Below are 15267 nucleotides of genomic sequence, written 5' to 3'. Positions count from 1 at the left end.
TTATTATTGATTAGTATGCTTGGTATTTCCTTAATGAATCAAAGTGAAGCTTTTTAATTGTTTTTCACTTTCTGTCTTGTATGACATGAAATCCTCACGTCTGATTAGCTAAAACACATTTTAATTCTCACATATCCTATCTATAACCAGGCACATCACTGAGTATAAACTGTTATTCACAGATTCAGTGATTAAAGTTGACTACATTTAATTGACTAATTGTTGCAGTTAGATGAATCTACACTTGTATGGATCATTTGTTAACATTGCAAAGAAATTTTTTTTAAATAAATACATGTATCTGAGTCACTGCATTATAAAAAATACTGTTATCTAGCTGTGTTATCCTTCCTGTTGCTGTGACTGTTCCAACTTTAATGAGGAATTTATGTTTTTATAATGTTAGTCGGGGCGTCAGATAGTGTATCTCCAAGTCGTTGGCATAATGGTCGCCTTAGGTGTTGATGTCAGCCTGTTTTCACAGTCTGTTGTTTCTCGGATGCACACTCTCAGGTGTACACACAGACAAATGCATGGCATTACCATGACAACAGTAGTGCTAAATTGAGCCATCATACCTGTCAGTTGAAATTAGTTCTGCATTTTGGATTTGTCACATTGAGTGGGACTCGGTGTCACTTCTGAAACGCGTACACACACACACACACACACACACACACACACACACACACACACACACACACACACACACACACACACACACACACACACACACACACACACACAGGCTTATTATCATAACCTGTTTGTTTGTTAGAAGACTGTTTCGATAACAATAATAGGGTATGCTTATAGTGGCATTAAGACCCAAGCAGCGGTTCCGAATGACAGCAACATCAGGAAGAAGGAACACGAGAAGCTCGAGAAATACCAAGGGCTCAGAGAAGAGCTCGAGAGGATGTGGAGGGTGAAGGTGTCGGTGGTCCCAGTGGTAATCGGAGCACTAGGTGCAATGACTCCCAAGCTAGGAGAGTGGCTCCAGCAGATCCCGGGAACAACAGCGGAGATCTCTGTCCAGAAGAGCGCAGTCCTAGGAACAGCTAAGATACTGCGCAGGACCCACAAGCTCCCAGCCCTCTGGTAGAGGACCTGAGCTTGAAGGATTGACCGCCCCCAGGGGCAAGTGGGGAATTTTTATTTATGTGTGTATATATATATATATATATATATATATATATATATATATATATATATATATATATATATATATATATATATATTAGGGGTGCAACGATATTTGTATCGATATTGAACCGTTCGATACAGTGCTTTCGGTTCGGTACGCATATGTATCGAACAATACAACATTTGTAATTTATTTTATCAATTTTCCTTCTGACGATGCTGTCTGTGTTGAGCGCTCAGTGAATCTGTGTTCGACTACTCCGCCTAGGCTGCACTGTCCAGCGCAGATCCACTGAGCGTTCAACACAGACAGCATTGTCAGAAGGAAGAGCGCAGGGCAAGCTAGCGAGACAGAAGTTAAGCTCTCCTTGCAACAGGCAAATTGAACCTCATTCAGATCTGGCGTTTGGAATTATTTTGGTTTTCATGTGACATATGACCCTGAAGGTAAGCGAGTCATGGACTAAAGTAAAACAGTATGTTGGATGTGCCATGCAATGCTCAATTACATTGGTGTGAACTAGTGTGTTAGCGCAGTTAGCTCGTTAACGTGTTGGCCGTCTAGCCCCATGCACGGAGCGATCGGCGGTAGCTCGTTAACGGAGATTTGCCGTGTTGTGGCGTTAAGGTCATTTCAACGAGATTAACCTGAAAGCACTAGTGGGAACACAACGAATATGACTGCACATTTACGCCGACATCATCCTAGTGCAAAGACAAGTGGAAGCAGACAAAAAAAAGCAAGCTTGCTACTAACTTTAGCTGAGTCATTTAGACAGCTGTTAGCACATGATTCTCTTTATATGTTTAATATGCTGCTGAGAATATAGCCCAGAAGAAGCGGATAGTATAGCTTTTATTTTGGAAAGAGACATTTCTCTGTAATAAACTCTCTTTTCCAAAGATGAGTGATTCCTCAATCAGATACAGGGCTTGCAATATCGCTAGCCCGACGTCCCGGGGCTAGAGATTTTTTCAGTCGGGCTACCAAAATCTATCTCTTCCCTGCCCGTCGGGCTATTGTAGGAAAAATATATGTCAATGCTTTTGCATTCTTTCAGAAATGTAGCTGGGTAATTATGTCATTGGCATCGGTGAGCCACTGTCAATATGTGACATATTGAAGTCGCGTTTGAATTTGCGCTTGTTTTTTTGCTTTCACTTTGCAATCGTGCGAACTGTGTATAGAGAGCGACAGCACTGATCTGTGAGTGATGATAATTTGTGCACCAATTCCTCTGACATCGTCTTATTAATCGTTAGCTTACTATGCAAACATGACAAGTGAAATCTCCCGCAGCAAGCTTAAACATGTGAGAGGTTGATCGCGCAGAGAATCGCTGAGCTTATGTGAGTGCGTGTGTAAAAGCATTTCAGTTCTGCTGAGCCAAATAAGACAGGTCAGGGTGAAGAAGTGACAGCCAAAGAAAAGCTTACCACAAAACGGAGAAGTTATGACAAATCAGACTATAAGGCAAAAAGAAAGTGCAGCTTTATGGTTTCATGGACAAAAGAATTTCTGTGGCTGCAATATGATGAGCTAAATAACCAGGGCTGCACATAAGTGGTCCGCAGGTGCGCATTCGCTGTCAAAATAAAAAACATGCACAAGGGTTAGGGTTAAATTTAAAAACTGTGCTTTTGAGTTAAAATATATATGTATAATTTTAATAAATGACAAATTAAAAATGCATGAACATTCTTTTGTATCGAAAAAATATCGAACCGTGACACCAAAGTATCGAACCGAACCGTGAATTTTGTGTATCGTTGCACCCCTTATATATATAAGCTTGAAACCTGGATACCCCGTAGCCGGTTACCAAGATTACGTGAAGTACCCTCAGAAGGTCTGCTAGATGATGTTAATGCAGCACTACGGACAATACCTACAACCACGATTACCGACACTAACAAGCTGATCTACAATACGGCAGCAGTGATCAGTGAGATGCTTGGCTACAAGTTGAACAGCCACAAGGGGCAGTACCCTCCATGGAGAAGGAGGCTAGAGGGCAAGATCAAAGTAGCACGGAGGGAGGTTAGCCAACTAACGGAGTTGCAGAAAGGTGCGACTTACCTATTGGCTAAAGAAGCTGACTGCACTCCACGAGCGTCTGGCAGCACAAATGAACCAGCTGCTAGTTAACGAGAGACACCCGGAATGGCTAACCGAAAGTCGGACGGTCCTGATCCCCAAGGACCCCAAGAAGGGACCGGTCCCCTCCAACTACCGACCAATAACCTGCCTCAGTACTACATGGAAGCTCCTGTCAGGCATCATATCGGCTAAGATGAACAGGCACATGGGTCAATACATGAGTGGGACACAGAAAGGAATTAGCAAGAATACCAGAGGCGCAAAACACCAGCTACTGGTAGACAGAACAGTCAGCCGAGACTGCAAGACCAGACTGACCAACCTGTGCACTGCCTGGATTGATTACAAGAAGGCCTATGACTCAATGCCCCACAGCTGGATACTGGAATGCCTAGAATTGTACAAGATCAATGGGACCCTAAGAGCCTTCATCAGGAACTCAATGGGGATGTGGCGTACAACACTAGAGGCCAACTCCAAGCCCATAGCACAAGTCACCATCAAGTGCGGGATCTACCAAGGAGATGCTCTGTCCCCACTGCTGTTCTGCATAGGCCTGAACCCCCTCAGTGAGATCATTAACAAGACTGGCTACGGATACCGACTACGGAACGGAGCAGTTGTCAGCCACCTCCTGTACATGGATGACATCAAGCTGTATGCCAAGAGTGAACGAGACATCGATTCACTGATCCACACTACCAGGCTATACAGCAATGACATTGGAATGTCGTTCGGACTGGAGAAGTGTAGTCGGATGGTAACAAAGAGAGGGAAGCTAGTCAGAACTGAGGGGATTGAACTACCAGAAGGCAACATTGCAGACATAGAGGACAGTTACAAGTACCTGGGGATCCCGCAGGCAAATGGGAACCATGAAAAGGCTGCTAGAAAGGCTGCAACCACCAAGTACCTGCAGAGGGTCAGGCAAGTCCTGAGGAGTCAGCTGAATGGTAAGAACAAGATCCGGGCCATCAACACGTACGCCCTGCCCGTGATCAGATACCCTGCTGGGGTAATAGGCTGGCCAAAGGAGGAGATAGAAGCCACTGACATAAAGACAAGAAAGCTCCTTACCATGCATGGAGGGTTTCACCCCAAGTCCAGCACCCTGAGGCTGTACGCTAAGCGGAAGGAAGGGGGCCGGGGACTGGTGAGTGTCAGCACCACAGTCCAGGATGAGACAACGAACATCCAAGAATACATTGGGAAGATGGCCCCAACTGACCGAGTGCTCAGTGAATACCTCAGGCAGCAGAAACCCAAGAAAGAGGAGGGAGACGAGGAACCATCATGGAAGGACAGGCCCCTGCACGGTATGTACCACCGGCAGATAGAGGAGGTGGCTGATATCCAGAAATCCTACCAGTGGCTGGACAAAGCTGGACTGAAAGACAGCACAGAGGCACTAATCATGGCAGCACAAGAACAAGCTCTGAGTACAAGATCCATAGAGGCTGGGGTCTATCACACCAGGCAAGACCCCAGGTGCAGGCTGTGTAAAGATGCCCCAGAGACAATCCAGCACATAACAGCAGGGTGCAAGATGCTAGCAGGCAAGGCATACATGGAACGCCATAACCAAGTGGCCGGCATAGTGTACAGGAACATCTGTGCCGAGTATAACCTGGAAGTCCCGAGGTCAAAATGGGAGATGCCCCCAAGGGTGGTGGAGAATGACCGAGCTAAGATCCTGTGGGACTTCCAGATACAGACGGACAAAATGGTGGTGGCTAACCAACCGGACATAGTGGTGGTAGACAAACAGAAGAAGACGGCCGTAGTGATCGATGTAGCGGTTCCGAATGACAGCAATATCAGGAAGAAGGAACACGAGAAGCTGGAGAAATACCAAGGGCTCAGAGAAGAGCTCGAGAGGATGTGGAGGGTGAAGGTAATGGTGGTCCCCGTGGTAATCGGAGCACTAGGTGCGGTGACTCCCAAGCTAGGCGAGTGGCTCCAGCAGATCCCGGGAATAACATCGGAGATCTCTGTCCAGAAGAGCGCAGTCCTGGGAACAGCTAAGATACTGCGCAGGACCCTCAAGCTCCCAAGCCTCTGGTAGAGGACCCGAGCTTGAAGGATAAACCGCCCGCAGGGGCGTGCTGGGTGTTTTTTATATATATATATAAACACATATTTATCTTTGTCTGTTGCTTCTGAGGCCCCTCAGCCCAGATTTTCCTCATAGTTTCCCGTCAGTGATTTGGATGAATGCTTGTTGTTTTGCAGGCAGAGGTGAAGGGAATCCGGTTGTTGTTTGGCTCTGCTAATTGGCCATGTGGTCATTAGTGACCTGGTTGGCTAGCAATGCCAAACTCACTTACTGTGTTCCAGATACAAGGACAGCATCAGGTTGTGTGTGCACACAAACACACTAAACTGTGCCTTGTATATGTAGAAGTATCTACTTTTGGACAGATTTAGCGTTGCATATTGTAAGACACACTACAACTTGCAGTCTTCAGTGAAGCAATAATTAATACGAAGAAAATATAAACACATTTTTATGTAAACAATTAGTCTACTTTTTAAAACCTTCAAATTGATGTTTTTTTTCTTCAGTGTGTCTAATCTAGACTTGCATACATTATGAATCAAGTCTCACAAATAACCTGTTAAATAAAACTGTTTAAAAGTCCGCTGTGTTGGACTACAACTCATAGTCTGTGTTCTTAGTCAACTCGGTGTCATAGCCCATGAACATGATTCCACTTCAAAGGTGGAGTTGGAATCTGTCCCGCCGCAGGTCAAGATCAGACCACCAAAGTCACTAGTGATTCTAAGCGTTATTGAGAGCTTAGGCAAAAATTCACAGGGGGTCACCTTTAACCAGGGATCAGTACCGTTATGTTGCAAAATTGGCTTAACTCAATTCAATCTCATAACAGCCAACAGAGTTCCTCTGCTAGCTAAGTTAACCAATGAACTAATATGACGTTAAGTAATGCTAAGAATCACCACTTAAATCTGATTTACAAGTATAATAAAAAAAAACCATCAGCTGTGTAAGTTATACTTCATCTACCATTTTTGTTATTTGTTTCCATGGATTTCGATTCCTGTCTCTGTCTATTGTAATGTCTTGTGTTGGTGCTTTATGTAGGTATCTCCATTGTCAGTTGGTTTCCATTGTAACTTTGTTGATATGTAACCTGGCCCCGTGGGGCGACCGTGGCTCAGGGGATTGGGAAGCTCATCTCTAACCGGAAGGTTGCTGCTTCAATCCCCCTGCTCTCTCTGTCCTGGTCGTTGTGTCCTTGGGCAAGACACTTTACCCTACCGCCTACTGGTGTTGGCCAGAGGGGCCGATGGCGCGATATGGCAGCCTCGCTTCTGTCGGTCTGCCCCAGGGCAGCTGTGGCTACAACTGTGGTTTGCCTGCATCAGTGTGTGAATGTGAGAGTGAATGAATAGTGGGATTGTAAAGCGCTTTAGGTGCCTTGAAAAGCGCTATATAAATCCAATCCATTATTGTAACCTGATACTCCTTCTAGTATGTGTATGTGTGTGTGTGTCTATAAGGTGTAAAACGGGTGGTTACCACAGATACAGTCACAACTAACCAAGGTGGGTTAACTGTGCTTTAAGGTGGGGAAAGAGAACAAGGAGAAGACATGAGAGTGAAAATGGTTTTGCTTCCCTAATAGGACCGACAGTGAAAGCCAAAAATGTTTAATTAACTTATTAATTAGCATATTATCGTCATATAGTGTAATCTGAATTTGGTAGTCTCTGTTAATGTGACATTTCTAACAGCTGCTGTTTATAAAATGTAAATTTATAATTTATATAAATTTACATTTTATAAACCATTTGTCATATGACAGTAAGACAAATGGTGAGAGGAACATCATTAGCCACGATATAACTTTGTAAAGATAGTGCAACATGTGGTAGCTTGACATGCTTTTTAAAATATAGGTCAGTATTACAGTCTATGACCAGAATCCTTGTCACCATTCTCTGTGTCCTAACACCATACCACAGCACCCAAATAATCCCTCTAATACAATCTGGGTGGTGGATAATCTCTGAATACCAACTGGACTGCCTGAAGGGTTTTTGATGGGGAAACAAAACAAGCGAGAACTCTACAGAGCAAAGATCTGTTTTACAACCAAAGCTTGAAAGAAATGATTTGATTCAGGATATAGTGTCTCCAAAAGTTGCAAGCCTTGTAAACTACACCATAATTACAGCCAGTGCTCACTTTGCAATTTTTCCTGAGGGTTTTAAATTTTCACTAATTTTATCTGAAACATTTCGGTAAGCCCTAAAAGCACAGCGTGACAGGTTGAAGCATGAGTCTGTTTTCATGTCCTGCTGTGTGTTCTGTTGTGCTACATCTGAGGCTTGGTTACTGGTCAGTGGAACATGAGCTAAATCTAACTGTACAGATGCTGTCAGTCGAGGGGAAGGATACATTTGTTTTTCATTTCCTTTGCACTCTCTTTCCCCGAAGCACCCAATATCCATGGACCTGGTTTTCTGGGCTAAATCTGGTCGGGTAGCCATGGCCTCTAAAAAGTCCCAGTCTTTACATGTACACTTGGCTGAACAATGGCAATTAATCTTCTCAGGCTATTACAACAGATTGAATACAGCTTATTTGCAACCATTCACTAAATCACACTAACCAATTTACTTCTGATTAGAGTCTAAAATCAGGTGAAATTTGGTTCCTAAGAGACAACCAGCCATTGTTTCAAAAGTGCAGACATGTTGATTTTTATTTGGATTTCGATTCTTCTGGTTCCTGCTCACTATTTTAAATCACGAGACTTTGACTGCCTTTCTCCTAGCTTTAATTTGTGCTTTATGGACTGGATTTTGGTCCTTACTCTTATACACTTGACTGACTTTAATAAATACTGCACTATAGATTTTAATCTGTTTAGAGAGATGGGTTAATCTTTACTTTACTGATCCCACAAGGGAAATTGTTGTGTTACAGCAGCAGGATAAAGAATAAAATACAATCTACAATAAACAACATTAAGTAAAAGTCCTCCAGGTACATAGTGAGGGTCTTATACTGCCAGAAAAACAACTTATGTATGCAACAGATTTTTAAAAAAGAAAAGAAAAATTGGGTTAAGTTAAAGAAGAGTAAAAGGTACGATTAAGAGAGTAGATAGTAGAGCAAAGTGCATTAATAAATAATATGTGCACTATAAATCTAAGAAACAGCTGTAGAAAGATAGAATACAGAAAGCTGAGTTAAGGTGTTGCTCCACAGACAGATATCAGGTTGTTTTTAACCTTTGTCACTGCGAACATATGTTTAGCATCATCATCATGGCTTGCTTACTTAAGTTTCCAAAAAAAACGTGATGAAGCTCAAGCAAGACTTATGGACCAAGGATGAGCTTATCTTGGACTTTTCATCTGTTGCACCACCCAACCTAAAAACCTTACAGCTCTGCAGTCTTCCTCTTACGTAGGCCAATCCCCTTCCACTCTCAATGATACCGCTCATCTGGTCTGTTTACATCACCAGTGGAGGAGAGCCAGTTGTTTTGGCGAGATGCAAGAGCTCCTGGGTATAGCCAACGTTGTCCGGGCTAAAACCAAACTCAAAATCACATGTCTACTTCATGCAGCTCAGAGCCTCAAGCAGGAAGTCTGCAGGGGTTATATCTTCTGATGCCTGGAGATTTTGTAGCAGTGGTGAAAAGAAAGGGACAGGGGACAGTTTTTGACAGGACAGTAGAGTAAATGGGAAGTCAGAGAGAGAAAACAGGGCAATGAAATGCAAAACCATGGCCCCTGCAGTGACCTGCTCAACCCAATGTAAAATATTAAAAAGCCATAGTGTAATGGCTTTTTTGCTTTACTTTTCTACATCTGGCAAAGTGTTGGTCATCACGTTTTTCAGTTTTCTTTCAGGGAGGAATTCTTTTAAGGGTAAATGTTTCTCTTCAATGACAATAGGATTTATTTATTTTGGTTGGCCTTAACAGATCACAGTACAACTATAACCTTTTAGCATTGCCCCAGCAGAATGACCTGAGTGACATAACAAGTGACATAACAACAAGAAAGCAGGAAAAAAATCTGCAGCTGACAGATTCCCAAAATGATATTATTTTTGTGGGATAGTTTAGCGAATATGACCTGTTATATATATTAGGGCTGCCACAAACGATTATTTTGATAGTCGACTAGTCACCAATTATTTTTGCGATTAGTCGACTAATCAGATCATGCATCCATTGAGCGTAAAACCTACAGCTTATTGCACCAGCATGCATCTGCTCTTATATAACTATCATTAGCTTACAGCTTTTAAGTGTTTTAGGTATGTGCTAACTAAAAATAAAGACAAGATGATTGTTTAATTTTTAATGAAATTTACAGATTGTTTCGGTGAAGTTTAATAAACTCAGCCGTCTGCTCCTTGCTATCTAAAATATAACGGGACCCCGGAGTATATTCTCGAGCATCTCACACTTCTGATAGTCAGTTGTCTGCTTGACGTTTACTCAGCTGTGTAAAAACTATAACTTGAATCGCAGCCAAACTGATTTACTCAGGAACAAATAAAATACCGAAAAAAGCCAAACAATAACATTTTAAGTTATCTTAGTGACTTGTATATCATGTTTAACCTGAGTAGCGAAAGACAGCGGTGGGTTTGAAAATGATGTGCCGGGAGTCCGGTGTTCTCACGGGCTCTAGTGAGCCTTGAACCTGGGCTAGGTATCGAGCTGGTGGGTAACAGACGTCTCCGAAAACGTCAGAGCGCTTTTGAAAATATGAGATGTCTTCTTCTTCTTCAGGGTTTAACGGTTGGCATCCTTGTACATGCAGTGCTGCCATCTTCTGTTTCAGTCCGTTATTACACTCTTAAATCCTACTACTTATTCCTGCGTCTTTTGGGATATTACAAAGCTTCAAACGACGCGTCAACTATTAAATTGGTCGTCGACGATTTTGATAGTCGACGTAATCGTGACTAGTCGACTAATCGTGGCAGCCCTAATATATATCAGGGTCCAGAGTAAAACAGTGCTGCTGAATTACAGACATCCCTATGTGTGTAATTCAAGTAGAAATGTTTTGGCTCGGACGTTGATACATATGGACGCCTGCCAACAAGGATTACTGCAGACAGATGTGCTCTGAGGCAAAGAATTACAGACAGCAGCAGTAATCTTCAAGAAGGTTCAAGGTTCTTTATTCATCACATGCATAGTTATACAGGTATAACACACAGTGAAATGTAGCCTGACTTGTGCAAAAGGGAGGGGGGGGGAGAACATTATATATAATATATACATTCGGTGACTGTGTGTGTGCATCAGATTTGAATCACAGATAGCAAAGTTGCTTTTATTTTAAAATTTAATTAATATGACCATAAACTGAAACTGTGTGTGTGTGTGTGTGTGTGTGTGTGTGTGTGTGTGTGTGTGTGTGTGTGTGTGTGTGTGTGTGTGTGTGTGTGCTTATCATAGTCTTGCAGCAGATACAAGCCACAGTTAAGTACTGCTGTCTGCAGTGAACTAGTGGAAGCCTTCAGGGAATGCTGTCATTACTTTTCATACAAATGAAAAAAGGAAGTCTTATGCTGAGGATTAATCATTGGTGTCTCAGCTGTCTTTTTTGCACACACGCTCAGAGAAAAAGGCATTCCTTGGGATGTCCCGCTCTAAAGATAACTTGACAACAGGAAATTTGATCGGTCTCTCTCCCTCTTTCTGTCCTGCTTATTTGTTTTGAATATTTCATCACACAGAGCAAAAGTGCTTTAAAGGTTGTAGAGGACACAGCTATCTGTAGTATCTGTCACCTTAGTATTACCCAGCATACATTAAAGACAAAAACACTCATCTGTTTATTTATACTCCCAAAAAGCTTGGATAGATAAGGCATGGAATTGTAAATAAATTTACATGTCTTGCTCAGCTTTAATAATTTGTTAACAACAGCTGAGCCTGTTCTTAAAACTAGTTATAAAATTAATTTGACTCTTGGCAATTATTCTGCAGTTCTCTTACTATTTTCCACCTCCTTTTCTTTCTTATACTGCCTTTTACTGCTCATCCCCCATTTCCATCAAACAATTTAAAATTCAAAAACCAGGACAGTCATACTGTCTCCTCTGTGTCCCAGTCGCTTTGTATTTTGTCTGTGCTGCTGGATGGGATATGTTAGTCCTTGAGACCCAGCAGAGGGGAGACGGATACAGATGATGTTTAGACCTGGTGGATGTAAAGCTGGCTCTGGACTGTAGAGGTGGAGAAAAAACATGTTGGTGAAGATACAGAAGGAGGACAAAATGACATATGAGAAGAGGGAGAAAAACGAGGGGCGTTACAGAAAGGGGGGAAAAAGATGATAGATACGAATATAATGGGAAAGAAAGGGCAAAAGAAGAGTAGAGTAGAGTAGAGATGACTATAAAAACATAACAAAAGGATGGTTGGAGAAGAAAGAGGAAAAGGGACAAGATTACAGAGGAGGGAGGAAAACAGGAAAGGAACCAGTGACAGATTAATTATCAGTGTTAACTGTGGCTCTGAACTGATGCTCTCCAAGCTGAACTCTTAATAGACAGGGGGAAGGCTACTGCATCCTGACACTGTGTTGCTGTCTACAGTATATTATAGTTAATAAGAGTGTGCTGCATATTGTACATATATGTCCAATGTGATTGCTTAACGCACGCTTCACAAGGACATTAAGCTGTGCAAGTCACCATCATCCTTTTACTGTAGCGGAAAGGAGAGAGGGGAGGATGATAACGGAGAGATCAGCACTCATCTCACTCCCTGACCCAGACGAAAGCCGCTTTAGTGTGTTTGTGCGCGCGCACGTGTTTGTGTGTGTGTCAGCTGCTGTAGCCACTCCATAACGCCTTAGTGAGGATTTCACTACATGAGAGATTATGTGGTAGTAAAACCTGCTATTTACTGGTTTGGGCCAGCTGGCAGACTGATTTATGGGCTGAATGACTTTTGACTTGCCTAATAACTGTACGAGTGGCCAGTTGGCTGATTATTTTATTTGCTCTGTGACTTACTGTCTGACAGGTTGCCTGGCTGGCTTGGCGTCTGCTTTAAAGTCGATTTGACTTTTTTGTCTCTATGGAAACACAAGTTAATTGGCAACCATTTAAGCTAGATTTAATAGATTTCAATTTCAATTGAGCCTTGTCAGATATTAGTTTAAACATATGTGTGTGTAGCCTGTATACTGTAGCAGTACTGTACTGAGTGGGATCAGGCTAACTGTCAAAATTGTCAAACCATCGTAGATTATGGACAAACCAAGGGACCTAGATGAAACGGTCAGATGTAGGATAGCATCAGCTCAGTTTCACTGAGGCTACACTGGCCCAAACATAAATACACTAAAGTGTGTATGTGAATTTTAACTGCATGTTCCACATAACATATCACATAAACCCTTGAACCAGTCCGAAGTTAATCACCTTTGATCATTTCAATTTAGTTGTGTCATATAGCTTAGCCTTCTACCAAGAAGCTGGCTGCACATAGAAATGAAATTAGCATTTCTATCATTTTAAGTTTGGGCTCAAAAAAAACATATAATGCTGCAATTTTATAAATATGTTTTGGGTTACAGTGTGACTCTGTTTGTTGTGACAGCATTAGTGATTAAATTAGAAATGTGTCTGTTTATCATACATGAACGAGGCCAACAACTGAAGCGTGTAGGTGAAATACCTCCTGTGGGACTGTAAAACAAACCTTTCTGACTTCCTTCTTTTTAAATCTTTCTTTATGGAAACGAAAGACAAGCGACCAAAAACACTGTAGCATGCAGAGCTGTGTCACCATGTTGTTCTGTTGTCCTCCTTCTCACTTCCCTTTTTATGCTGTCAATAAAGAATGGAGCAAAACCCACAGGAAATGATAGGCCTTGTGCTATGGTTCACCCTTCCTGCACACAAACACGCGCAAACACACACACACACACACACACACACACATATATGTACATCACGCAGGCTGCCTGTGTATGAGGAAGCTTCAGTCTGTATTTCAGCCTGACTCACCCTCTCTTGGTGTGGTCGCGTCTGTTCATGTATCCACACTTGCAGCCGCTGTTTCCTCTTTGTACTGGTTCTTGTTGAGGTGAAACAGCTGCCAAAGCAGCAGTGGGAGTTCATTTTCACCACATGTTGCTGTTCACCATGTGGGTATCTGTGGGCGTAGAGGTGGTGCAGAGAACATGACCCTAATATCTTGAGTTAGAGACTTGCTCATGTTGTGTGTCAGACATGCACTGCACTCGAGTATAAAGAGAGGTGAGTTTCTAATGAGGTGTTTGTTGTTTAAAAATAAAGAAGACTGGTTTAAGGAACAGCGGTGTGTGTCAGCTATATGAGATGCAATGAGTCACAGCACATTAGGAATGCAGGGTTTTTTTAAAGATGGCGGAAGGTGGTTTGGGGGCTCTGAGTGTTACCATATGTCGACTTACTGAAAATGATGTGGAAAAAATATCTCTAATGCTCTCTCTTTTTCTCTTTCCAGCATCCAATTCCCTCAATTCCAACTTTCAAGCCATCCATGTCTGTCCCAGACTGGCTGTTGGCCGTCCAAAACTTCATGAAGGCTCTGCAGTATCCTTTATCACAAGCACGACAGGGAGGACAGTATAAGCTTTTATCTGTCAGGTGAAGCTAGTCCTGCTTGTGCCTCACATCATTGGATGCTCTTATAGACTTTAAGTGATCAAAACACCATAATCACTTATGTCAATAGGAGTTGAGCCACAGGACTGAAGTGTTGTAAAGTCGCTGTTGTCCCTGACATTTCCATCAGATATAACCACACAGGAACTCAGTTCTTTGAAATCAAGAAGAGCCGTCCACTGTGTGGGTAAGTGAACTGCAGCTTTGGCAAGTACATGTAACTGTACACTGTGACTCAATCACAGTAATATAAACAGAACTGTCCTGTTATCACCCTTTTGTCATCATCTTTACTGATTGGATGAAAAGCTGGCTTGAATAGGAAGCAACAGCTAAGTTGCTTGAGTTACTTGATTATGACTTTGGGATGTAACATTACCACAGTGCCTAAATCATGTGTCTAATTCAATGCTGTCTCTGTGCAAGGTGTATTGCTTCCAACCCTTCCCTTTCCTTCCTCTTCCTCATCTCATCATCTTCCTCCCCATTCAGATTAATGGAGACAGCAAGAGAGATGATCAGGGAGTCTTTACCAATCAAATGCCTCGAGGCCGTCATCTTGGGAATGTATCCTTTCCTGTATATACACACACACACACACACGCACACGCACACACACGCACACACACTAAGCAGAGGGCCAAAAGGTCATTTTGTTATTTGTGGGTGAAATCAATAAGACATGCTGCTGTAATATCCTAATGCTCCCCACCATTGCCACTCTTTCCAGCGCTTGCCGTGTTGCTTGGCAACAAGCCCACTTCAAAGTTTAACCGACACCCCCCCCCCCCCCCCCCCCAATACTCACCAGCTTAGTATCATCCAGCAGAGCTTAAATTTGAAAGCAGCAGTGCTTTATTTTTGCAACTCCTTCTCTATTGCGATTTGAGAAAGTGTTTTTTCAATTCCTTGAAAACATGTTTGCTTATGGCAAAATTAGAATCTGAACTCGTTCTTCATCATTGTTCTAAAAGGAAATGTTTGTTTTGACTATTTACCACAAGTGATTTGCCAGTTGTTTTGTTGTTGTTGTTGTTGTTTTTGATATGCTGAACTGTAATGCTTTTCCATGCACTAAACTCCAAATAAAGCCATGCAGAGGTGCTTAAAAACTGCAGTTATTCTAGTGGCTACTTGGTTCCAAAGGCCAGTTGACACCCAAATGGCTATCTTCACAGAAATACACTTGTACTGAGTATGTGTGCCATTTTGAAGAAAATGTTATAAAGTGATTTTATTTTTAAATGGTAAATTCACTAAGGCGCTGACCCCAACAGTGTAATTCAGCCTCATTCAGCTGTTAAACCATCCTTGATTTAGAGTTATTGTTTAAAATGACTGTTGTAGC

General features: G+C 42.3%; 1 protein-coding gene across 5 annotated transcripts in view; it reads left to right on the top strand.

The window, feature by feature from the left end:
- Positions 1 to 15267, top strand: part of vash2 (vasohibin 2) — a 37164-nt gene that overhangs the window by 2697 nt on the left and 19200 nt on the right. For all 5 annotated transcript variants that reach the window (XM_085381993.1, XM_085381989.1, XM_085381992.1 and 2 more), the window contains exons 3-5: positions 13759 to 13847; positions 14050 to 14106; positions 14412 to 14486. In XM_085381993.1, coding sequence (XP_085238119.1) covers positions 13759 to 13847; positions 14050 to 14106; positions 14412 to 14486 — 221 coding nt within the window. The remainder of the gene's footprint in view (positions 1 to 13758; positions 13848 to 14049; positions 14107 to 14411; positions 14487 to 15267) is intronic.

The sequence above is a fragment of the Rhamphochromis longiceps genome, linkage group LG15 (genome assembly GCF_057381845.1).
Source record: "Rhamphochromis longiceps isolate RC_006_pf linkage group LG15, R_longiceps_female_GT1.1, whole genome shotgun sequence".
NCBI lineage: Eukaryota > Metazoa > Chordata > Actinopteri > Cichliformes > Cichlidae > Rhamphochromis > Rhamphochromis longiceps.
Note: the sequence above shows the minus strand (reverse complement) of the source record. Positions and strands in the feature narration are given on the sequence as shown.